The 26,638-nt window shown below is 43.0% G+C and overlaps 1 protein-coding gene across 1 annotated transcript in view; it reads left to right on the top strand.

Annotated features, from left to right (window-relative positions):
* Window positions 1–342: 342 nt before the first annotated feature.
* KMT2A (lysine methyltransferase 2A) overlaps window positions 343–26,638 on the top strand; it is a 72,440-nt gene continuing 46,144 nt past the window's right edge. The window contains 1 exon segment of the mRNA XM_007456314.1: window positions 343–815. Within this exon segment, the coding sequence (XP_007456376.1) occupies window positions 360–815 (456 nt within the window). The 5' untranslated portion in view covers window positions 343–359.

Here is a 26,638-nt window from a genome sequence, read left to right as displayed (position 1 = left end):
CTCCGCGTCGGGCTCCTGGGCTTCCTTCCCCCCTCCTTTTCCCGAGTAATGCTGCTCCCGGAGGGCGGGGCACGCAGTTATCCAGGTTGCGGGGCGGGCGGGCGGGCGGCAGGCTGCGGCCCGGGCCTCGGGATGGCGTAGCCGCGGCCCGGCGTCGGCAGCGCGGGCCCGAGCCCGCTATACAGCTTGCTGGGCCGGCTGGCGCGGCCCGGCCCTCGGCATAGCGGCCACGGGGTGCAGGCGGCCGGGCGGCGCCGAGCGGGCCAGGCAGGTTCCGGGGCCCACGGCCCCCCCCTCCGCCTCCCCGCCCCCCTGTGTTGTCGCCTCTCCCTCTCGCTGCTTCACTTCACGGGGCGAACATGGCGCACAGCTGTCGGTGGCGCTTCCCCGCCCGACCCGGGACCACCGGGGGCGGCGGCGGCGGGGGGCGCCGGGGCCTAGGGGGCGCCCCGCGGCAACGCGTCCCGGCCCTGCTGCTTCCCCCCGGGCCCCTAGTCGGCGGCGGCGGCCCCGGGGCGCCCCCCTCCCCCCCGGCTGTGGCGGCCGCGGCGGCGGCGGCGGCGGCGGCGGCGGCGGCGGCGGCGGGAAGCGGCGGGGTTGGGGTTCCAGGGGGAGCGGCCGCCGCCTCGGCAGCCTCCTCGTCGTCCGCCTCGTCTTCGTCTTCGTCATCGTCCTCAGCCTCCTCTGGGCCGGCCCTGCTCCGGGTGGGCCCGGGCTTCGACGCGGCGCTGCAGGTCTCGGCCGCCATCGGCACCAACCTGCGCCGGTTCCGGGCCGTGTTTGGGGAGAGCGGCGGGGGAGGCGGCAGCGGAGAGGTAAGGGGGCGAGGAACCCCCAGGTCCGGGGTCTCGACCCTCTGCGGAGCCCCCTCCCCTCCCCCATCCGGGATTGTGGAGCATCCCAATTCGGGGACCATCCTGGGGTCCCTGACCCGGGGCAGATGGCCCTCCCATCTCGGGACCCCCATCCAGGGGTGCAGGCCCCCAGGCGTCCCCACCCCGGGGTTCGGACCCATCTGGCCGCGGGCGTTTGACCCCCCACCCTCCTTCCCCTGACCCTTCCCCACATCCTCTGGCACAGACCCCTCGCCCGGGTTTCCCATCCCGGGACTGAACCCCTCCTCCCTTTCACAGATTACCTCATCCGAGCGAGATTCCTCCCTCCCTCCCTCCTAGAGACTTGATCCCGCCACATCCCCGCCTCCCTCTCTGGGCAGATGTTTTACTCCTGGGGCAGTTTTCCTCTTGGGCATCTCTCGGGGGATGGCCTCATCCAAAGCCACGTTCTTCTCCCACCCTTGGGGACCGATGTTCCTTGTAGCACCTTGCTTTTGAAAACCTGATGAACCCTCGCTCCGTCCCCGGGCCAGGTCCCTACACTACCAGCCACTCCCCCTTCTTCACCTCCACCCGCACCCCCCCTACCCCCAGCGGAGAGGTCCTCCCCTCATCCCGCCCTTCCCCACCAGGAAAAAGCTACTTTCCTCTCCACCTTGCCTCCCTTCGCCTTCTTTCCCTCTGAAGATAACGGCGATCTCCTCCTACAGCAGTCTGTTTCCCCCATTTTACAGAGCTGCAGTTTCTAGCCTATTGGTAGCAGGGGATTACTCTACCTTCACTCCACCCTTTCCCTCATTTAGAATGAAGGATTAGTGGCATCTTCGAGGGGAAAATTGTCCACTGTCCGCTAGGCTCAGAGAAGAGCAGCTTTCCACCATTCCCCCTGGACAGGAGGCAGGTTTTCCCTCCAGCTCTGGGGAAGGGGGCCCCCGTGAGGGGCGGTGTTTGTGGGGTACTTGGGCAGCATCCTCCCAGGGGAAGCAGCTGCTCTCCTACCCCACCCACTGCGCCTGAGAGCACGCAGTCTTCAAACCTAGCTCCCTCCCGCCCTTCTCCTTTTCTCCGTCATTTCATTATTGATCCACCTTTTCCTAGGCCAATCCTGGGGCTTGGAAGGGGTGGGGGAAGCAGGGTTGGGGTGAGGAGAGTAGATAAGGGACAGTTTTACTGTAGTGCTGTGGTGGTGGCTGCTTCTGGTTGAGAGAAAGAGGGTTATGAGGAGCTTATGAAGCAAAGTTATTCCTTAGAAGGAGTTAGCGTTCTCTCTCTGATCTGTTTGAGGGGGACCCAAGGTGGATGAAGGATCTCCAGCTTTGCCCCTTCCCCATTTAGTACTGGGGCGAGAATGGGGATGCTTTGATAGGCATTATTCAGCCCCCTTCAGCCAAAAGGAAAGTTGCCCTGGGAAGGGAAGTTGAGTTCAGGTTCAGCCAGTGGCGTTGCGCATTTGTTTTACATTGGATGCAGAAGGGGGAGTTTGAATCATAGGGGAAGGGGGAGAATGGGATGGGGGATGCTAGGAGGAAGAGCAGCTGCTAGGGACTGAAGCGGAGGGGGTTAGGGGGTTGCTGCTTTGGAGTGCTCTTGATTGAAACAGAAAGGGAAAGATAACAACCAGCCGTTTCCTGCGTGCTCTGCCGTTGGTGCACACAAAATATCCTGGGCAAACCCCTCGTCCCCTATTGTGCCCCGCACCCCTTTAGATCTACAGAAAGATCCTGGGCAGAAGGGGAGGGAGGAGATCCCAGGGACCCCGGCCCCTCCTTTCAAGGAGCTGGCATTTTTTAGTTGTTAGTCTTCCTGCCTCCTTTTTTAAATCGTTTCTAAGGCATCCTGATCAGGAGACTGACAACAACCCGCCTTCTGACAGAGCAAGGAGGACATGATGGGGGCGTGTTCCTTGCGATGTAGCTAGCTGCAGCGTCCCTTTTCCCTGCCTCTCTCTGCTCTCTCTCCACCTCCTTTTCCCAGCCTTCAGAAGGCAGCTGCAGTCAGCAGGGTTGTTTGAGACTATTTATTGGTTGCTGTAGATTATTATTTTATTTTTGAAAGGCCAATTCTGTATTTTTTAAGCTAACAACACAGATCCCATGTAGTTGGAGAACCAAAGGCCTCATACATGACAAAAAGACTGAACCGTTCAGGTTACTTGCATGGAGTTGGTGCTTAAATGTGAGTTGATTTTGCTTTTTTAAAAGATACAGCAGCAAAAAAAAAAAAAAAAAAAAAAAAAAAATAGACTTACTGACATTTCATTTACCTGCTTGTTTTCAGAATTGAGACTTGCCTGGTTATATGTAGAATTTTAGCCCCATGTATATTTGAGTATAATAAGAAAGTCTCTATTAGGAGAAGTTAGTCTATTTTTAAGGGGATCCTGAGAAGCATTTTCTTCTTGTTTAGCATGCTTATTTATTTTATACTGAAGGACCAAGTGTTCACATTCCAAATGTTGTTATCACATATTCAAAAGCAAAGTTTTATGCTGACAGCTTCCAATCATAGCTTTTCAAGAGACTGGTTAGAAAGAGAGCCACCTGGATTCAGGGACCTAATGTCTGGGCACCAGAATATTTTATCTGTTGGTCTTTGACAAATCACCTTTAAAGTTTTAATCAGGTGCTAACATTTTCTCATCCACTGGCATTATTTTGCTTAGCAGTAGTATGTAGTGTAAAGCCTGTCAAGGAAATGCAGTCATTTCAAATAAGATCATATTAATACTTTTTTTCTTTAAAACTTTTGCCTGAACAGTAGTTGCTTCTTCATTATGAGGAAAGTGGTTGACTCCTTACATTAAACTTCAGTATTTTTTCCGAATTAGGCTTGAATGAGCTGTTGTTCCATTGGTAAGCCTTTTATGTGGTAGTTTGAGTTAATCTAGGATGGGTTAATGGTATGCATTCATGAGTGCTAACCCATGGTATGGCTTAGTACTAAACCATGTGATTATATCCTTTGACCTGGTTGTTTTCAAGGTGGAAACCAAGCATTTTGTTACAGAGTCTTACAAATCAATGATAAAGTTCCAACAAGGAGGTTTAGGGTTCCCACGGACTGACATAGAGTTCTAAAGATGGTTTCTCAGAAGTTGCTCACAGATCTGTATCAAGGCTTGTCTGGATTCATGAAGACATGGTTTGTGATCCAAAAGGATCCTAGCCTCTTTAAATTCTGGTTCGCTTTAAGTGAATAATGACTATAACTTCATAACAAAACGTAAGTTAATACTTATTGAATACTAAGTTAAGGTGGTTGAAAGGTGACAGAACTTGCAGATCAGTTCCCTGTTTAAACTCCTTTAGCTATAGAAGATTTGTCGTTTACTGCCATAGGTTCTGAACTTCCCTCGGGATTGATGTCTCTCTGAGTAATGACTACATGTAAGAGTTCTTCATGACCAAGGTCTGTCAGGATGGGATTAATTTAAAAAATATGTAGGTGTTGCTGATCCCCTATTTGGGCTTTTTGTGTGACAGTTATGAAGTAGAATTAGAGTTTTATTTGATTGAGCACTGTGAGAAATCACAGAGGTCTGCTTTTCCGCCTTCCCTTTCCCCTGCATGGTGTCAGGGTCCCACTTTTCTGAGGATTGTCTCAGGTGGTATATATGTGACTCTACTTTGCCATCTAATTAAACATAGTACAGCATCCTCTCTGTTGACTAGAATTTGGGCTGTTTTAATGTGAACCCCAGAAATGGTCTATTTATCAGCAAGTAATCTTTATTACTTTCATAATCCAGTTACCATTCCTACCACCTCACAAAATGTTAAAAGCAGAATTTCCACCCTGATCATAACATGGCGAACTTTGATTAGATATAAATGGAAACCGAATCACAGCATTGGTATGTATTTGTCTGTATTTGAAATGGCAGTTTAGTTCGGGTGGACTAAGGTGGGCGCTTGGGTTGGGCTTAGAAAAGATGGTGGTCCTGGAGTGGGAGAGTGTCTGTGATTTTTTTTTTTTTTTTTTTTTTTTTTTTTGTTGGTTTGAAGTTGCTTTTCCTCTCTTAGCTTCTCGGTGTTTCCATCTTAAGAACGGTGGTGAAGGAGAGAGAGGGGAAAGTGGGATTCCTGGATACTGGCCCCCTGGGGGGGGGGGGGTGTTTTTTTTTTTTTTTTTTTTTTTTTTTTTTATGTTCGTTGGGCATATGTGCCAAGAGTGGGAGTTGCTCCTTCATTGCCTTCACAGCTAATCCTGAGCTGGGCAGAAGGAAAGTGAAGCAGAGAACACAAGTAGACTAGAAGAAGCCCCTCCGCGTGAAAGTCGATGGACATGGGCTCTCCTCGCACTCGTCTCTGTCACTCGCCAGTCTGGACAGTTTCACTTTTAACTTGAAATTTCCGATCAGTAAAATGAAAAGGTTGGGCTAAATGTCAGCTCAGGAATCTTTTCTGCTCCAGTATTCTGATTCCTCTCTGTTATATTAATTATTTGCTCAGGTCGGAACTTCTTATTCTGAATTTATTTAAAAAGTCAGAGTCAGTGAGCCTGTTTGGTAATTTTTTTTTTTTTTCTTTCTTGGCTGCATTGGGTCTTTGTTGCTGTGCACGGGCTTTCTCTAGTTGTGGCGAACGGGGGCTACTCTTCGTTGCGGTGCGCAGTCTTCTCATTGTGGTGGCTTCTCTTCTTGCGGAGCACGGGCTTTAGGTGCGCGGGCTTCAGTAGTTGTAGCACGCGAGCTCAGTAGTTGTGGCTTGCGGGCTCTAGAGCGCAGGCTCAGTCGTTGTGGCGCACAGGCTTAGTTGCTCCACGGCATGCGGGATCTTCCCGGACCAGGGATGGAACCCGTGTCCCCTGCATTGGCAGGCGGATTCTCAACCACTGTGCCACCAGGGAAGCCCTGTTTGGTAATTTTTAATGGCACAGTGTACATTTGCCATTAAACTGCCATTATTATTGGGAAGAGAAATTTGAACTTGGTGGGAAAGTTTTCATTGGACAAAATGTAAGGATTTTATGGAAAAAGTTCTTTGCTGAAGTTGACCAATTTCATTTATAAGAAAAGTGAAGATAAAATTTTAAGTATAACTCATTATCTGGTGTTGAGAGGCCCTCTTGTTTGGCTAAATTTGTTTTCATGTTTTCAATATTGTAGATTCCTGACTCTCCAAAAGGGAAGTTATTTTCAGTCTAGGTGGTATATTCCTTTAGATGTGTGAGCTTTTAAATGAAAAAAATCCAGTACACTAATGTATTTACAAATCCAAAGTGATGGTACCTACATTGCAGAGAGTAGTTGTTAATACACTCTAAAACGTAGTTTGGTTTGTACTGAGCATCACAAATGCAGTCTTTAGAACTTTTCTTCATCTTTCACTGACAGGAATATCACTTGTCCCCATCTCTACCTTCCATCTAATTATCTTAAGGCATATGCTCTTGTAGGAAATCATCGTTCACAAAATAGTGATTGATCTTTTGATTGGAAGTTGAGAAGAGAAAATACTCCCATCTTGACTCCCCTCCCATCTCTGCTCACCTGGGAGCTGGCCTTCCACAGAGCAGCTGTGCAGGCTTAACACCCGTTGCCTTCCTTGCCCTGCGGCTGGTGGGGGGTGGCAACACTTGTTTCGCTTGCTCTGAGGCATAACAGACTGCAGTGCCTCTCTCTCCTTTGGAGACTCACTGTTTTAATTGTAGGTCTCCTAATTAAGATCTCTTTGTGCCTGCCCACATTCCACTAGTGTTGGCACAGAACTTCAGCTTCCTTCTAGCACTTAACTGAAGGCCTTCAATCCGGCCTTTTGTGAATATCTTGTCTCTTTCCATTCTTCCTCTGCCAAGGTGGAGAGCCCAGTGGCATAGACCTATGAGAAAGGGGGAAGCCTTGTGACTGTCACTACTTTGGGAGGAATTTATTCTAGGATTGCTGGGATGGGACCTTCTTTTGTTTGCATACGTTATTTTCAGGAATTAAGGAAAGTTAAATTACTAATGAGTCTGACATGAGGTACCTACATTTTAGTCAGATTCTTAACCCTATAGGCACTAGTAGGAAGAAGGAAGCTAAAGCGTTTACTATTAAAATGTGTTTGTTTGGGTCTTATCTAGATTGATTTAAAGCTTGATAAATAAAAGCTTATGGAGTAAATCACAGACTTCGGGGTTTTGTGGTTGTGAAGACAGTCAATCAAATGAAATTACTGATTGTTCCTAAATTGTATCAGATTTTAAAGCATAGAGTTAACTTTGATATTTGAATTAGCTTTTTTGATTAGAAAAGACTGCAGGAAGATCTAGAAATTATTGAGTTAATTAAGAATACTCTTGTAGCCTCCAGTATTTCTTGAGAAGATCAGGAATTGGCTAGGTTTCTAGAGCAGTTTCAGAAGAAGGGAAAGTAATTTTTCTGGAAAATGTAGCTTCACTCTAGTTCGTGTTATGTTAGTGCTCGAAATACAGCATGTCCTTTAACGGGTCTATGTGTGCCATGCTAGAGGAAATGCAGTCTTTATTAAGAAGAAGGGATCTTGAATCCTTCACCTGGACCTAGATGGTTTCATTGATCACATCAGTATGAGGCGGACAAAGGGCTACTTTTTTGTTGTTGTTATTGTCATTTCCTTGGTTGTGAAGAAGGCCTGAAAGAAGGAAGTTTATGGCATGCATGAAATAAAGCTGGAGGCCTGCGCTCTTATACCTGGGTGGGTGGTTTTATGGCCTAATTCTCTAATTGCTGGCATTTATGACAGTGTGGATGCAACTGGCCCTGTGGCTGAGGTGGATTATGTTGGGAATAGGGAGAGAAAAGGGGTCCTTTTGTTAGCCTTTTCATTTTCCCCCTCCATAAGTTCTCTGAGAAAGCCCTGAGGAAATAGACACTTGGACTGAGGGAATGGCATCCCATAAAATGGTTTTTAAAATGGTTTTATGTTTTTAAAAAGGATGAGCTGCTTTTCTTGATCTATCCAAAGAAATCCATACCACCACTGTTAAATATTTCAATGAGCTTTATACCTTGTCAGGTTACACACCCGGGGAAGCCAACCAGGAGGCTGGAGGTGCTGCTAGGCGTTTGCTTTTAAAGACTAAGACATTTGAAAGAAGAATGCTGTTGTGTGACTTGTAGTTGTTTTGGATGATATAAATCCCCTTGTAGGATTTGTATGAAACTTCTTAGAGTTCAAACTTGGTTTAACTTTTTAGATTTTGAATGCAACTATTCTAAAATGAGTTTTAGTTTTAAGGAAACAGTTAAAGATACAAATGTAAGAGTTAGTTGGCAGTTTTCTGTGCTTTGTATGAAAATTCCCCTTTCTTTGAAATGAGTAGTTGTTTTTCTGTTGGACAAATAGACTAAAGGGATTTCCCCAGCTGTTTTACCTTTAATTATCGCTTCAGCAATGCCTTGTGGGGGGCACCAGTGGGTAGGATCTATTCAATTGCCCTTTATTTCTGGAGTTGGAGTTTTTTCCATATATTTTATCTGTTTTCTTGCATTTCTGCGTTTTGGGTTTGGTTGGAATGTTTGGGTGTAGATGTTTTGATGTCTCTCATCAGTAAGGGCTATGAAGCTTTCTAACATTCGAATTGTTTTAGAGAGATCCAACCCTTATGGTCCATGCTTTGCTCAAGCATCATTGTTTCATTCTCATTTTACAGCATCAAAGTAATTGTGGCTTTCTGTCTTGAATTAGGGGAGTAATATTACTTGTGAGGAGTGTTTTTGGAGAAATTTTTTTTCACTAAGCTCTCCTTTGTACTATCTCAGTTCTAAAAACTGGGGAGTAGTTAATCACACGTATCTGTAATAAATATCTACACCTAAAGGAATAAATATTTACACGTGCTTGTATTCAACTTCTGTCCATCCATGAATATTGACTGAATTTTAGATCAAACACAAGCATACAACATTGTCCCTAGATTATTGCCCTTAATTATAAGCAGTAAAACCATGTGGATAACATCTCTTTAAGCTTAGTTAATGAGGAAATCGTTTTGTAATTTCTCCAGCAAGGATTTTTTATTTGTGCATATATAAATACCTTTACAAAGGAAGGACAGAATCTCATTATGTAATCTGTAATAGTGTGAGATAGTACAGCACAGTAATTAAGAGTTTATTAAGACCATGGGCTCTGGGTTCAGACTGCCTGGGTTCAAATCTTGGCTCCACTATTTATTAGCTGAATGACCTTGAAAAACTTTCTTAACCCCTCTGTGCTTCAGTTTCTTCATTTGTAAATCAGTGGTAATTGTGCTTCATAAGATTATTGTGAGGCTTAATTGAAATTATGCATGCAGAGTACTTAGCACTTTGCCTGGTACAGAGGAATCCCTAATTATTATTAGGACTCAGATTGTAAGGCCAGGAGTGCTAAATCTTATGAAAATTCCCCTTTCTTTGAAATGAGTAGTTGTTTTTCTGTTGGACAAATAGACTAAAGGGATTTCCCCAGCTGTTTTACCTTTAATTATCGCTTCAGCAATGCCTTGTGGGGGGCACCAGTGGGTAGGATCTATTCAATTGCCCTTTATTTCTGGAGTTGGAGTTTTTTCCATATATTTTATCTGTTTTCTTGCATTTCTGCGTTTTGGGTTTGGTTGGAATGTTTGGGTGTAGATGTTTTGATGTCTCTCATCAGTAAGGGCTATGAAGCTTTCTAACATTCGAATTGTTTTAGAGAGATCCAACCCTTATGGTCCATGCTTTGCTCAAGCATCATTGTTTCATTCTCATTTTACAGCATCAAAGTAATTGTGGCTTTCTGTCTTGAATTAGGGGAGTAATATTACTTGTGAGGAGTGTTTTTGGAGAAATTTTTTTTCACTAAGCTCTCCTTTGTACTATCTCAGTTCTAAAAACTGGGGAGTAGTTAATCACACGTATCTGTAATAAATATCTACACCTAAAGGAATAAATATTTACACGTGCTTGTATTCAACTTCTGTCCATCCATGAATATTGACTGAATTTTAGATCAAACACAAGCATACAACATTGTCCCTAGATTATTGCCCTTAATTATAAGCAGTAAAACCATGTGGATAACATCTCTTTAAGCTTAGTTAATGAGGAAATCGTTTTGTAATTTCTCCAGCAAGGATTTTTTATTTGTGCATATATAAATACCTTTACAAAGGAAGGACAGAATCTCATTATGTAATCTGTAATAGTGTGAGATAGTACAGCACAGTAATTAAGAGTTTATTAAGACCATGGGCTCTGGGTTCAGACTGCCTGGGTTCAAATCTTGGCTCCACTATTTATTAGCTGAATGACCTTGAAAAACTTTCTTAACCCCTCTGTGCTTCAGTTTCTTCATTTGTAAATCAGTGGTAATTGTGCTTCATAAGATTATTGTGAGGCTTAATTGAAATTATGCATGCAGAGTACTTAGCACTTTGCCTGGTACAGAGGAATCCCTAATTATTATTAGGACTCAGATTGTAAGGCCAGGAGTGCTAAATCTTTTTTTTTTTTTTCCCCCACCGAGGTAACAGGTTTTTTTACTTGGAGGTATACATATATATGTGTACACATATATACCTGTTCGAGTGCTATAATCTTGACTTTAGAATGTTTTTGATTTTGGTATGGGTGTCAAGTTCATCGTAAGCTAGGTGGAACCAAAGTGAAGCCAGTCACACGTCTTGGTAACAGTGGGTACCGTTGGTATCCAACTAGAATGTAATTAGCGATAAGGCACAAAAGGGAATAAAAAGAACAGGACAGTAAATAGGCAGGAAGGTAAGCAAGGAAGGCAGTGCCTTCATGAGTTGCATAACTGTCAAGCCAAGGCAGCTATAGTGGGGTTGCTACCCTTGGTCCCTGTAACTAGTGTTCCTTATCTTTTTGAGTATGAGTACTTCGTGATTTCCTAAAACAACTCCGAGGTTCTTCAGGGTTCTTGGCCCCCAAGTTCAGATTCATTAGTCTGTGCTTGGTAGCTATTTGACATTTGTTCTCAAGTTTTAGCTTAGGGAGAGTGGAGAGTAAGTGTTGGTCTGTGGAGATCAATGCAGCTAACAATTTAATTACAGAAGAAATGCTAAGTTGTAGGTTGGAACTTAACTTGAGAAATAAAAATAACCACGAGTAGAATAGTCAAAAACAAGTTAAACTTCACCTAGTAGAGGATAGTATGCTTAAGGAGGAAAAATATAGTTCTGTTTTATCTCACTAAAAAAAAAGAAACGGTTTGGGCTTCCCTGGTGGCGCAGTGGTTGAGAGTCCGCCTGCCGATGCAGGGGACACGGGTTCGGGCCCCCGGTCCGGAAGGATCCCGCATGCTGCGGAGCGGCTGGGCCCGTGAGCCATGGCCGCTGAGCCTGCGTGTCCGGGGCCTGTGCTCCGCGGTGGGAGAGGCCGCGGCAGTGAGAGGCCCGCGTACCGCACAAAAAAAAAAAAAAGGTCTGCTGAAATACTTAATACACTGCCTTTTACAGATGAAGAAACCGAGGTACAGACACGTTAAATAGATTTCCTTAAGTCATATGGCTAGTAAGTGGCAGAGCTAGAATTCAAATCCAAATCTGTAACTATTTGAAGGCTTGTTCATGCTCTCTGCACTGTGGTACCTTCAGTCCCTTTCTCTTCTCACCCCATCCAATAAATTTCTGAGGCTTGTCTGTGATAGTATTGTATTGTTTCTTTAATGTGTCCCTGTTTTTCTGTTTTTACCATCCTACTTTAAATTTCCATTACCTTTGCATGGATTAAAACCATAAGCTCCTAACCGGTCTCTCTGCCTTCCTTTTCACTGTATAGTGGTGTCAGTGGTTTTCTTAAATACAGATCTGATTCTGTCACTTTATTCCTAAAACCCTTTGACTACTCACTGAATGTAAAATAAGATTTAAAATTCCCAGCCCTTTATAATCTAGCTGGCCTACATTTCCTACATTTTGTACAGTATCTCCTGAACACACATTTTCACTTAAAGTGCTTCAGCCATATTGAACTACCAGTCTATTAGATGTTCTCCACAGTCTGTGTGTACCTGCCTTTATACCTTTGCTAATGCCTTTCCTTTGCCTTACAATGTTTCCCATCTTGACCTGCCTCTGACTTATTCATCTTTCATGGCTCAGTTCAGATCCCCAGATCCCAACTCTTCCGTGAAGCTTTCAAGATACCACTACTAGCTGAAATTCAACTTCTTTCCTGTTTTCTTACTGTACTTTATACCTACCCCTAAAGAATTTACTCCAGAATACTTTATGTTGTAAATACTTTTGATTGTGTCTGTCTTTCCCCCATTAGATTATGATTTCCTTAAGACACAGACCATTTCTGAGTCCTCATTTATGTTTTATATTGTTTACAGTGGTGACTTTTCATAAAGAAGGTGATCAGTGAATGTTTGTTGAACTGAAAATTTGGTATACATACAACTTCTAGGAACACTTTGCAAGGACGTATCGCATAAGCTATTATGTTGTTGAAGACTATTAGCAGGATAATTTTGAGTAATGTTGAAAAATAGTAAGCTAACTTAAGTACAGCAGAGGAAAGTCTTAAGAGCCATCAAAGGACATTTTTGTAAAAGTACCAATTGGGGCTTTAAAAGTGATGTTGAGTGTTATAAAGCAGAAACTAACACACCATTGTAAAGCAATTATACTCCAATAAAGATGTAAAAAAAAAAAAAGTGATGTTGAGGAATCCTGGTGGGATGGCATCATCTTTTAATATAGATAATGCTGGCACTGATCACCCGCTTATTTGAGTGTTGTTTCCACTTCTAGGTTCCTCAACTTAGAGGGGATGAGGATACCTTGGAGAGGTTTCTGAGGAGACTCAAAAGATGATTATATGATTGGAAGTCAGAACTATGAGGAAAGGTTGGGAGAATGAAAAGTTAAGAGGCAACTTAATAACTCTTCAAAAAACGTGAATGGATCCATTATTAGGAATGGTAACCAGCTGTTTTCCAGCTCTTCTGATGCTAAAATAAGAGAAAAATAGGTTTAAATTGAAGCAAAGTGTAGTTGTGTAAGGAACTTGTTGCTAATGATGGTTTTCATTATAGTGATGGTGAAAAGATTACCAAAATAAATTTATGATCTTCTCTGGAGGTGAATTTTAAAGGACAGGAGTCCTGCCTATGTATGTGTAAAATGACTTCTCAAGCTACCTTCTCATTCTCTGAATCAATAAGTATATTTCTATTTAGATCCTAGAGGGCATGGATCATGTTTTATACTTTTTAATATTCCCCAAGGGGTCCTAGGGTCTCACTGGCTCCCTAAGAAGTATTTGAATTGTCAGTTTATGGCAATAATTAACTTTCAGTAGTAAGCTCCAAAGAAATGTCTTTATGAAATGATTTTATAGTAGTTTTATAGGAGAATAAAAACTTAGTAAGTGAGCTAAGAGGGAGCTAAGAGGGAAACCTTAAACATCAAGAGAAACCAGGGAAAGTAGTAGATGTGGTCTCAATATAGGAAACAAATAAATATTTGTAGCTTTTATGTCCATTTTCAGTTGTAGTCTAAAGAGCTGTGCTTCAGAATATCCCTTGTTAAGGGTATCACTGCTTGTGGATGCATTATAACAAGTGCTTTGTAAATCCTTTCCAGTCTAATAAGTTGGCTTCATGGGAATGAGGATTATAAAGGCCTCTGACCCTTGGCTTTTGAGGCCATGAGGAGGGCTTACATTACTTAGAATGAAACCTTTTTAGATATGTTGGGTTGCAAAAAGCATTTCCGGTACAGTCAGAATGAAAACTGTGAATTGGGATTATTCATATAGATTACCAAAAGTCTGGGCAGAGCTGATATTAACACCAGCTCATTTTCCTACTAGCTCTTAGTTCCAAAACCTTGAGTGGGTTATTGAAGCTTTAGGACTTTGGAATTTAGTACTGGAATTGTGTATAATTTCCTTCTTGTAGATAAGTGGATACTAGGCTTATTTAAGGTTATTTGGCTTTAAATATTAAAAGTATAATGAATATTTTCTAAGTTTCGTATAGTAAATGATGTCTGCTGTTAACCAGACCATCTCATAAAATGACTGGAGTTCAAAGGTGAAGCTGGATTGTTGCAGGGATTCTGCAAGTGGTGGCAAAGTGAAGGGCGGCTTGATTCCCTAATTGTAAAATTGGTGTCATTTGAGAAACTGGGAATTGGCAATATAAGGGAGGCATACTTTTCCCGTAACTTTTTTTTTTTAATTTTTATTTATTTAATTAATTTATTTTTGGCTGCATTGGGTCTTTGTTGCTGTGCGCGGGCTTTCTCTACTTGCAGTGAGCCGGGGCTACTCTTCATTGCGGTGCAGCAGGCTTCTCTTTGCAGTGGCTTCTCTTGTTGCAGAGCACGGGCTCTAGGCACGTGGGCTTCAGTAGTTGTGGCTCGCAGGCTCAGTAGTTGTGGCACACAGGCTTAGTTGCTCCACGGCATGTGGGATCTTCCTGGGCCAGGGCTCAAACCCGTGTCCCCTGCATTGGCAGGTGGATTCTTTTTTTTTTTTTAATAAATAAATAAATAAATAAATTTATTTATTGGCTGAGTAGGGTCTTTGTTGCTGTGCGCAGGCTTTCTCTAGTTGTGGCGAGCAGGGGCTGAGTGGGGGCTACTGTTCATTGCAGTGCGTGGGCTTCTCATTGCGGTGGCTTCTCTTGTTGCGGAAAACGGGCTCTAGGAGCGCGGGTTTCAGTAGTTGCAGCATGCAGGCTCAGTAGTTGTGGCCCACGGGCTCTAGAGCACAGGCTCAGTAGTTGTGGCGCACGGGCTTAGTTGCTCCGCGGCATGTGGGATCTTCCTGGACCAGGGCTCGAACCTGTGTCCCCTGCATTGGCAGGCAGATTCTTAACCACTGTGCCACCAGGGAAGCCCTGGCAGGTGGGTTCTTAACCCCTACGCCACCAGGGAAGCCCCTTTTCCCGTAACTTTTAATTTTCTACTCATACAGGTATAAATTCAGAAAGCAAAAGATTATAAACAGCAAAGAATAATTCTCATGATCCTTTTTTTTTTTTTTTCGGTACGCGGGCCTCCCACTGCCGCGGGCTCCCCCATTGCGGAGCGCAGCCTCCGGACATGCAGGCCCAGCGGCCACGGGCCACGGGCCCAGCCGCTCTGCGGCACGTGGCATCCCCCCGGACCGGGGCACGAACCCGCGTTCCCCGCATCTGCAGGCGGACTCCCAACCACTGCGCCACCAGGGAAGCCCTCTCCTGATTCTTTTTTTTTTTTTTTTTTTTTTTCCGGTGAGTGGGGCCTCTCACTGTTGTGGCCTTTCCCGTCGCGGAGCACAGGCTCCAGGCGCGCAGGCTCAGCGGCCATGGCTCACGGGCCCAGCCGCTCCGCGGCATGTGGGATCCTCCCGGACCGGGGCACGAACCCCTGTCCCCTGCATTGGCAGGCGGGCTCTCAACCACTGTGCTGATTCTTTATTCTACTTGAGAGATTCCAGTGTTGACTAATAAAATACCAGGGACTTTTTTTTTTTAAGTAAGTTAATGCCGCATAATGTGTGCTTCTCAGAATGTGATGATGAACTTCCAAATATGATGTAGTAGTCAGAAGAGTCAGTTGGTTTTTCAAGCTAGTAAGAACACAGAACTTCCCAACTCATATATTGAACATTAATTCCTCAAAAATGTTGGGTCAAAATTGTGTTGGCTGACTTAGTAGCTTTGTTGTTTTGCCAAAGGGAGTGTTTACTTTTGTCATGTAACTTCACTTTGCTCCTTCCGAAAACTGGCTTTTTGGAGAGAGAACTCTTTTTACCTTTAGAGGAAAGAAAGTTGTGAATTTCTCAGTGTTACTTTAGCTGCTGTTGATCATTCGACAGCCCAGAAGGAAAGATGCAACCTGACTTTCGCGGCAAGATCAGAACAAGCTGGAAGAAAAAACTACAAATTTTATAGTAGAAACTTGTAGTTGAATGAACATATAGCTCAAAATGAAGTTAACTGCTGAAAGTTGGCATATGGAGGACCAAAACCTCTTGTAATAAAAAGAACCATCTCTGAAAACAGTGTTGGTGTTTGTTTAATTTTTCCAGCCTATTCAAGTGGATCCAGTCATTTTGTGGTACTTTCCTGTTAAACAGAGAAGAATAAACCCTGTCATTGTACTGATTAATTTAATTTCTACAGTATATTAGGTAAGTGGGCTTATTTCTTCTGCTTCAGCAAGTAGATAAACCAGTTCAGACTTGGAACCTGGGAGTTTGGAAGTCCTGATTTTTGTTTGTTTGTTTGTTTGTTGTTTTTTAAGGTCCTGTGAAGTGATTTGGGGCATTGCCAAGAATCTGTATAGCTTACTATCTGATGTAGTGCATTCATTTTGCCTTTTTGTTTTTTTTTAAGACAATGAGCTTCTTTTTGTCGACCTCTTTTTCCGGAGCAGGATGGGTGGAGTTCACCTGTCTCATTTGTTTAGCTGTTTTGAGCATCTTTGCTTCTTGCTCTTGTTGATAATGGAGGGAGGATGAGGAGATACTTCTTTCTTTAATTACAAAGTGGGTATCATTTGTATTTCCTAGGTGAGAGTTGCTAGGTAGAATTGAATTAAATATTTGAAAACGATTTCATTCTTGTGTGGGTGAAAATTTTACCACCTATTGTTATTGAAGAACATTGTATTACTTGTCTTTGCACTCTTTAATCCTAGGTGACTTTGGGGGTTAACATTTCTCAGTATCAGGCAGAGATCATATTTAAAACAGTGTAAATCTCTTCCTATCTGTTTTGCATTCAAACAGCCACAGTTCTCTTTGAGGCACCAGTAGCCAGAGAGAATCTGGCCTTGGCCCTGTCCCTGCCATTCTGTTGACAAGAGAGTATGATGTCAGTTTAGTAACTGTGTACATTTCTAGACTGCTTTGATTTCAGAAACCGTCTTGGCTTAAGAAGTTTGTCTCCTGATATCTGTGTATTTGACTATGCCTGAGTATTTTATTCTTTCCCCTTCTTATACATTCAACAACGTCATTGATAAATTCACTTTTTGGAAATGATTTACAGGTGTCACTATCTTTTTTTCTCTTACAAATGGTGAAAAACTGCTTGCAAAGAGGCTCATCTTCCCCCTAATAAATGGCATTCATAAACATAGCACTCTACAGAGTAAGAAACGGTGACTGGAAATCTAATCTGTTTTTCAAAGAACATCTTTTATGTACCAGGCAGATGACCAAGTATTGGGGCATTAGCATTGAACAAGTCCCTTCCCCCCTTCCCTCATGGAACTTACTGTCTAATTTCTCTTTACTGAGCTCGGCTTAAAATATAGCATGAATATAAATACTAAAATTATAATACCTTGCAAGATACTTTGGAAGTTGGTAATTTGAAGGCCAAAGCTCTCAAAACTAACATTAACAGAACTGTTCTTGGGAGCAATTCAAGTAGTAGTCTTCATTTACTGATTTACTGATTCTTGAGAGTCAGTTATACCAGGTGTAATATATGAATCAAGATATTTAAAGTACTCCCAGGGTTTTTTTTTGTTTTTGTTTTTGTTTTTTTGCGGTACGCGGGCCTCTCACTGTTGTGGCTTCTCCCGTTGCGGGGCACAGGCTCCGGACGCGCAGGCCCAGCGGCCATGGCTCACGGGCCCAGCCGCTCCGCGGCACGTGGGATCCTCCTGGACCGGGGCACGAACCCGTGTCCCCTGCATCGGCAGGCGGACTCTCAACCACTGCGCCACCAGGGAAGCCCACTCCCAGGGTATTTAATAGCTTTCCCCTTCCTGTTAAAAGGGAACTTAAGCACTAGCACATCCTTTACTGCCTTCTACAACTGAAGAAGTGCCGCTCTCCACTTACGCTCTGGATTCCATCCCCTCTCATCTACTCAGGGTCATTCCTGCAGTTATTCCCCCTCTCTCCTGCATCACCAGTTTTTCTCTCATCAACATATAAAACTGTCCAACTGTCTTAATATAATTCTTGTTTTAAAAAACCCTTGACCCCAGGTCCTCCCCCAGCTACTACCCAATTTTTCTGCTCCCTTTCACGACAGAACTCCTTGAAAGTGCAGTATGTAATTGCAGGTGCCACTTTCTCACCTCTCAGCCACTCCTCAACCCCTGCAATTGGGCTTTTATCCCCATGACTCTAGGAAATTGCTCTTATCAAAATCCTCAAGGGCCTCTGTCTTGCCAGATTGAATAGATAATTCTCAGTCCTCCTCCTGTTCAACCTTTGGGCAGCATTTGAACCGGGTGACCACTCCCTTCTTGAAACACGCTTTTCTTGGATTCTGTAACACTACACTCATTTGCTTTTTTCTTAACTCATTGGTTATTAATTTTCAGTATTCTGTATGGCTTCCTTCCTCTGCTTAACTCCCCTGAATGCTGGCGTCACCTAAGAGTCTGCCTTTGGCCACCTTTTCTATCTGTGCACTTGTCCTCAGTGACCTCATCCAGGCCTCATCTGTATGCTGAGGACTCCTAAATCTTTGTCTAAACCTTGACTACTTCTTTGAGTCCCAGGCTTGTATTTCCAGCTGCCTATTTGACGTTCAATTTGCATAATAATAAGCATGATGAGCGTTTATTGAGTGTTGTGGATCAGGCAGTATTCTCAGTGCTTCACATGTATTATCTCACCTAATCTTGCCCACCTGGTGAGGTAGCCACTGCTATTCCCAGACAAGGAAACAGATATGCATTGAAGCACTTGGATATTTAGTAGGTATCTTACACTTCCCATGTCCAGAAAGTCTTGATTTTCTCCTTTCTCCTTGTTTCAGAATGACTCTGCCCTTTACCCAGTAGCTCAGGCCTAAAATTTGAGAGTTATCATTGATTTCTCTATATATTCACATTCCAAATAACCCATCAGCAAATTCTGTCTGTACTACCTTCAAAATACCTTAAATCCAACTTCCTCTTATTAATTCTCCTACCAAAACCCCACACTTGCCCATTATAATCTTTTGGCTGGACTATTCCCTTATCTTCCTGCTTGTGTTCTTACCTCAGTGAAGTTTGTTCTTCACACAGCAACTGTAGATTCCATGTGTAAGTGTCAGATCTTACTATTCCCTCACTTTAAACATGTTGGTATCTCTCCCCCATCTCCCTTCTTCCCACTGCTTGGATAAATCCAGATTTCTTTCCCTGTCTGGCAAAGCCATACATGATCTGGCCTCTGGTCAGGTCTGCTTCTTCCAGCACCACCTCTTCTCATCTCACTCATTCTGCTGTACGGCCACACTGGCCTTTTCGTCTGTCATACATGCCATGCTCGTTGCTGTGTCTGGGCCTTTGCACTTACCATCTAGCTAGAATACTATGCCACCTAGATCTTTATATGTCTGTCTTTTTCTCATCGTTTAGGTCTAAATCTGGGTTCAGCCACTTTTTTCTGCAAAGGGCCAGATGGTCTCTGTCGCAACGACTCCCCCCCTGCTGTTGTGGTCCAGGAGCAGCCATAGACAATACAGAAATGATGACACATGGGGCTGTGTGCCAATAAAACTTTATTTATGCACACTGAAATTTGAATTTCTTATAACTTTCATGTGCATGAAATATTCTTCTTTGGATTTTTTTAACCATTTAAAAATGTTAAAAACCATTCTTAGTTCATGGACTGAATAAACCAGGTGGCAGTCCAGATTTGGCCTGTGGCCCACAGTTTGCCAAGGTCAGAAGCCTTTTCTGACCACCCTAGTGAAAACAGCCCTCACAGGTAACCCCCATCAATCCTTCACGCCCTCATTGCGTTCTTTATTTGTTACATGGTTATTTTCTCATGGTGCAGGAATTCTGTCAGTTCTTCACCTGTGTAGTCTAAAACAGTGCCTGGCAACACTCAGTAAATACTTGCTGGAGTGATTGAATGCCAGTCACATTTGAATTTTGGCTGTAGACTGCTATCTGCTCTCCAGTTATTCAGTCTCTTTCCTACTCTAATTTCATATGTATGTATCTAGAATAAACTTCAAACTTCAGAGTTATGCCTTGTCTACATTTGAGACCCAAAGGTAGCTCCTGCTGTTTATTGGATGAGCTTTGACCATATACCATCCTAGAATTAACAAGGTTCTGATACTTTATTTGTCTTTGATCTTGGCCCTGCTGTGGCTACCCCTTTCCAACCAAATCAATTTCTATCAATTTTTGCATCTGATTTCCCACTTCTCCCCATTACCGCCTCCCATTTATTCTTTTTTTAAAAAATATTGATTGATTGATTGATTGATTTGGCTGCACCGGGTCTTAGTTGTGGCAGTGGGGATCTTTGTTGCAGCATGCGGGAATCTCTGTGGGGATCTTTAGTTGTGGCATGTGGGATCTAGTTCCCTGGCCAGGGATCAAACCTGGGCCCCCTACACTGGGAGTGTGGAGTCTTAACTGCTGGACCACCAGGGAAGTCCCCTCCCTCCCATTGATTCTTTTTTTTTTTAATTCTTTTTTTTTAAGTAGATAAATAAATTTATTTATTTATTTTGGCTGCGTTGGGTCTTCGTTGCGTGCGGGTTTTTTCTAGTTGCGGTGAGCGGGGCTACTCTTCGTTGCGGTGCATGGGCTTCTCATTGCGGTGGCTTCTCTAGTTGTGGAGCATGGGCTCTAGGCACGCAGGCTTCAGTAGTTGTGGCATGTGGGCTCAGTAGTTATGGCTCGTGGGCTTTAGAGCACAGGCTCAGTAGTTGTGGCGCATGGGCTTAGTTGCTCCGCGGCATGTGGGATCTTCCCAGACCAGGGCTCGAACCTGTGTCCCCTGCGCTGGCAGGCGGATTCTTAACCACCGCGCCACCAGGGGAGCCCTCCCATTTATTCTTAACCAGCCATTGTCCATGATTTATTTCCTTTAGAGCTACGGTCTAAAAAACTTTTGTAGGTTGTGAGCTGCTTTTTTTCTTTGAGAATCTGAAGAAATCTGTGTCTCTCGTCTGGCAGATGCCCATATAAACAGAGTTTTGCCTTTGATTTCAGCAAACTCTCTAAGCTTAACTCCTGCCTATCACCTTGTCTGCAACTAAATGCATGCTTAACCCCTTTTCTGATAGAGAGCTCCCTTCCGTTGCACTTTGTCTTCATTTTCTCTCAGTGCCAACCCCTCCTCCCCATCCCTTTCCCATTTATTAGCGATTTGCTGTTGAGAATGTTCAGTCTCTTCCTGGCTGCTGTGTTCTCTTTCAGCATGTAAACACATTCAACTCAAAAAGTAGTCCTGGGGCTTCCCTGGTGGCGCAGTGGTTGAGAGTCCGCCTGCCGATGCAGGGTACACGGGTTCGTGCCCCGGTCCGGGAGGATCCCACATGCCGCGGAGCGGCTGGGCCCGTGAGCCATGGTCGCTGAGCCCGCGCGTCTGGAGCCTATGCTCTGCAATGGGAGAGGCCACAACAGTGAGAGGCCCGCGTACTGCAAAAAAAAAAAAACAAAAAAAAAAAACGTAGTCCTGGACTTCCCTGGCTGTCCAGTGGTTAAGACTCCACGCTGTGGGGAAACTAAGATCCCACATGCTGTGCGGTGCAGCCAATAAACAAACAAATAAGTAATCCCCCCAGGCAAATCTTTCCTTACGTTGTGCCCATTGTGTCCTTTCCCATGTAATTGAGTTTTTTCAAGAGTGGTCTATACTGACTTCCATTTTTGTCACTTTCTAATCACACCTTGACCCACTGCGCATTGGTTCCTCCTGCCTCTAACACTGCCTTGAAGTTGACCTTGGTAAGGTCATAGGTGACCTCCCAATTTTGATATCCTCTGTACAAAATCCTTTTGTATCCCTCCCCAACTTGGCCATCTCTTGATGTGTATTCCTCCCTTGACTGTTCTGTACTTAGATACATGATCTGTCTCCTTGGCCATTCCATCTCTGTCTCCCCCCTTAGCGTCCCTTTCCCCTGTACGTGAAGTGTGGGTATTCCCTGGGGACCTACCATGTATCCTCTTTTTCTCTCTGTATTCTCTCCCTGGGTGACTGTTTATACATACAGTTTCAGCATTCATAAATTCATTGAATCAGATGCGTTTTCTCCAGATCATTATATCTTACAACTTGGACAGACATTTCAAACTCAAGCGTCTAAACTGATTTCCCTCCTGCTCCTAGAAACCTCTCTTCTTTCTTTTTTCCCAGTCTTATAAATATATCACCATAAACCTAATCAACCTAAGCCCAACACCTGCAAGTCTTTACTGATTCTTTCCATTCCCTGAACCCTTTATATTGAAACCTTGTTCATTTTGCCTCCTAACTGTCTATGGAATCTGCCCTTTTCCTTAATCCCCATTGCCACTGCAGTCATTTTATAGCTGTTCTTACTGCCTCTGGTTTTAAAGGCAGTCTCTACTTCCCCACTGCTGTCACAGTGATCTTTTGAGAATATAAATCTAATCATGCTTCTCTCCTGCCCGAAAGTGTTACTGATGAGCTGTAGCCCTCAGGATGAGGCCCACACTTCCTTGAAGATAAACTTCAAACTCAGAAAGGCATTTAAGACCTTTCATGATCTGCCTCTGCCTTTTTTCCTCCTCAATATCTTATGCTTCTTTCCCACATCAGCTAGGGCCTCAGCCCTACTGAACTGTCTGTAATTTCACTCCATGCCATGCTCTTTTGTATCTCTGTGCCTTTGTATGTGTTATTCTCTCTGCCTGAAATATCTCCCTTCATCCCTAATTTACCATCCTTTAGAAGTTTGAGTAAGCTTTCACCCTTTCTGTAGTGGCTTTCCTGACTCTTTCTCCTTGACTGGGTTAGTCACCTTTCTGCTGTGCTTCCATATTCATTTTTCTGGCATGTGTATTCCTCTGGCATAGCAGGAAACACACTGCATTCCATTAGTTTTTGTGTTTTTTTAAAATTAATTTATTTATTTTTGGCTGTGTTGGGTCTTCATTGCTGTGCCAGGGCTTTCTCTAGCTGCCGCAAGCAGAGGCTACTCTTGGTTGCAGTGTGTGGGCTTCTCATTTGCTGGGCTTCTCTTGTTGCGGAGCACGGGTTCTAGGCGTGCTGGGCTTCAGTAGTTGTGGCACGTGGGCTCAGTAGTTGTGGTGCACAGGCTTAGTTGCTCCGTGGCACATGGGATCTTCCTGGACCAGGGCTCGAATCCATGTCCCCTGCACTGGCAGGCGGATTCTTAATCACTGTGCCACCAGGGAAGACCCCTCCCTATGAATTCTTAAAAGAAGAATCTTATTGTCTAATTCTTTTGAGTCCACCAGTATTTTATGCTACCGTGCTATTACCATGTAATGTTTTTTAAACAGTGTACTGCATTTCCTTTATTTTCATTTTACAAACATTTATTACTCTAAATTTGTGCCAGATACTAAAATACAACAATGAATAAGTAAACTTTCCCTGTCTTTAAAGAGTGAATGCTCTAGAGAAGGAGACAAACTTGTAAACACATTCTTTATCCATTATGCTAATTAAGTACTGGTGATTATGTATGTCTTTAAATGCTAAGACCTTGGTATTTTATTTTTTAAATTTATTTATCTTTTTGGCCACACTGCCCAGCTTGTGGGATCTTAGTTCCCCAACCAGAGATCGAATGCAGGCCCTTAGCAGTGAAAGCACAGAGTCCTAACCACTGAACCACCAGGGAATTCCCAAGCCCTTGTTATTTTAGAGCTTGTAGCGATAGACACTCAGAGAAATGTGCCAGCAGCAGTGGTAGCTAACTGGAATAAATTCCCAAAGGAGAAGTGTTACTCTTCTTTAACTAGAGCTACTGAGATGCACAATATGCCTCCATGACGTTTCTTCGTCTTCTTTAGTTTTTCTTAGTAATTTTCTTAGTTCTGTGGCCTCCTCATATGATGGAACCATATATGATGATACCAAAAATTATAAGCCTTCAAAACAAAGAATTTCAAACAATTACGTATTGGGCGCTTTTTATACTGTCTATGGTTTTTGATGTTATTGTCAGTTGATTCATCAATAAACTTCTGTAGCTGAAGAAATTTGATTTTTTTTTTTAACTCTAAAGACTAACCATTTTGGAGACAGAAGAATGCTAAGGTACTTACCATCTAATTCAGTGCTCTGAAGTGCCGAGTCTCTTGCTAGAAAAGAAAGAAGGTTATGAGCAGTCATCCTAGGCCTTATTCATCAAAGGCCAAGCTTGTTTAATAGAAGAGTTTTCAAAATAGCTTTGGAACCTCCACGTTAGATTGGGAGGTGAAGAACTCCAGGTGAATGATTTCTGCTCTGACTAAATTGGGAAGAACTTACGGGAGGAGCTAAAATCTATTTTAGTTGGGGGTAGGAAGGAAAAGGCATTGACTTTCTCAGTTGCAAGTTTATCAGATCACTGGTATTACTAGGAACTGTGTCGCATCTAATCACTGCAGATGATTTAGGTCTCGATTACTTAAACTCTCTCAGATTTCTAATGCTGGAGTGGTGCCTAGTACAATACTGAGGCATGGAGATAGACATTGCCATCCTTTGGAAGAATTTTGAAATTTGTTGACTATTTTTCCATGAACCTAATACTAATACAAGTGGAAGAATGAACTCTTCCAAGATTTAAGCCAGTTTTTTATTCCAGAATATGAATTACATAGTAATTTATCCTTCACTGACATTTTAAGGGATTTTGGCTTTCTAAAGGAAGGCTGAGATTGTGCACCTGCCTGTCTGCTTTAGATACTTCTTGGGAGCAGGATCGTGTCTTACTACTTATCTTTGCATTGGGAACAGATAGCATATAAATGGTTTTTGAATGAATGGACAAGTAAAAGAAATAGTGTTTTGTTTGCAGAGTTGTCCTAGTAGTACATAGTTCCTTGAAATACAGAACTTCATTTATTTTTCTAAAATACCTTCATCATTACATTTTATCTGTAAACATCATTGTCTGTAATACTTTGGGTTCACTTAGATTCTCTTGTGGAAAACATATTCCTATTGCTTCATCACAAATATAATAGTCACTAAAGGATTAAAATTCTGCCATTAAAATAAAAAGCATCAAATGTTAAGATATTTATGGGTAATGTAGAATTTGCTAGTAAACGTATGTTTGGAAGTTCTCAAATAACCCCTAGAGATAGGGGTAGAGATAATAAAGAAATTCCACACATTTATTATTTTAGAATTAACTTTCACTTGGGAAACAACATTAGCTTCATTGCATTCCTAATCTCTGGAAGCTAAATATGATCCAACAGTATTTTATGGTGCTCAACTTGGCAAGGATATTTTTCTATCTCTGGAGGTAAGAAAAGGGTAAAATCTTGACGATCTAGTGACATCATTATCCAGAAGGAATAGGTTTGTTGCCTCTTGCCTGTACTTTGTCTTGGAGTGCTGTGCTCATCAGAGGAAGCCAGAGTGAAAGGAAAAGTATGGGTGGCTGTTTGGGCCCAGTTTCCAGGAATATTTCATCCTGTGTAGCGTGGGGTCTCCTGTTTCCTCTCTTCACGAGTGTCCAGGCTTATGGTGCCATAGTGCCAAACATGGATTTAATTGCAGCTTCTCTTGTTACCTTTTTTGTAGACATTTTGACTTAGTCTTTTGATTTCTAGGCAAGTCTAAATCCCTGGGAAGCTAGCACGGTTACCTTGTTTACTGCATCTTCCAGGAACCCCATGTGTTTAAAGGGGGTGATGGGAGCGACAGGAGAGGCAAAAAGGACTTCATTTGTAGCGCCTTCTTGCAGCATTTTTTTCCCCAGTGCTTTCTCAGCTTGGTTTTCCTTAGATTTTGGGGGACTTTTACGTGGAATTGGAAGTTCAGAGTTAGCTGACCAGAGCTCTTTAACATAACAATGATGGCTTTTGTTTTTGGCTAAACTGTCTGGATTGTTTAAACAATGGGTGCTTATTTTTTTAAGCATGCTTCAAGAAGTCAGTCTATATTTGAAGTGAAAAGAAAGCTCTTGGGTGGAAGTCAAGTCATTCTTTTCTTATTCCAACTACAAGACCACAAAGAAAGAGTTAATGCCTTCTGTCATTTTGGAAAGTACTTGGAAACTTTAAACATTGGCAGTTAGTTAAATTACTGCTTGACAGCTCAGTAGTACTCTTGGAGCACACTGAATTAGGGTTGTACAGTTACATATTGTGAAAGAAATATAGAAAAGTGACTCACTGAGGTTGCTGATAATAAACATAGCAATGTGGATCTCTTATGTTTCTTTTAAAGATTAAACATTTTTCATTACTTCAGCTGTTGGTTACTTTACCTGTTGGCTATTGTATGTATAGTTGCTAGAACTCTCTCATTGCAACACTTGGAGCATAGAACTTATGCATTTAGCCCTGGCAAGCGTTAGGAAATCCTCAGATGTCTTTGTGAAATGCATAGATTAGCAGTTGTTCCATAAGGATAATGCAGGGAAAGAATGAATTAAATCAGAAACTTTAAGGATTTGAAAATGGGTGTCATGTTACTGTAATAGTAGCTGAAAGAATAGGGTATTTTGTACTGTAGGTGATTTATTGGATTCCTTTACATATTTATTTATAGTTTTAGATTGTAGCCATTATGGTAGGAAGTTATTTGTAAATAACTGTATGATCTTGGGCAAGTCATTTGGCCCTTCAGAACTTAAGTTTCTAAAACCGCATCAATAATAACTGCAATATGGACACCACATTATAGTTTTATGAATGATTTTACATAAATTACATAACTTACATAAATTATTTCATTTATTCCTTACAACGCTCCAATAAATAAAAAAATTGAGGCCTCAGACAAGCCCTTCCCTCTCTTCAGTGGTGGCACGTGCTGACAAATGAGAGGATGAAGTGGCCCCCTCTACAATTGGGGGGCTTTAACTGTTGGAACTTAGTTTGGGGATTATCAGTATAAATTGGAGGTACAAGAAAATCTGTCTGTAATTCCTTATTTTGTTCTTATTTTATGTGGATTTTGTTTCTGGCATCTGAAATTCTTATCT

Source organism: Lipotes vexillifer, unplaced genomic scaffold (genome assembly GCF_000442215.2).
Source record: "Lipotes vexillifer unplaced genomic scaffold, Lipotes_vexillifer_v1.1 scaffold753, whole genome shotgun sequence".
Taxonomy (NCBI): domain Eukaryota; kingdom Metazoa; phylum Chordata; class Mammalia; order Artiodactyla; family Lipotidae; genus Lipotes; species Lipotes vexillifer.
This window is presented reverse-complemented; position numbering and strand designations above follow the sequence as displayed.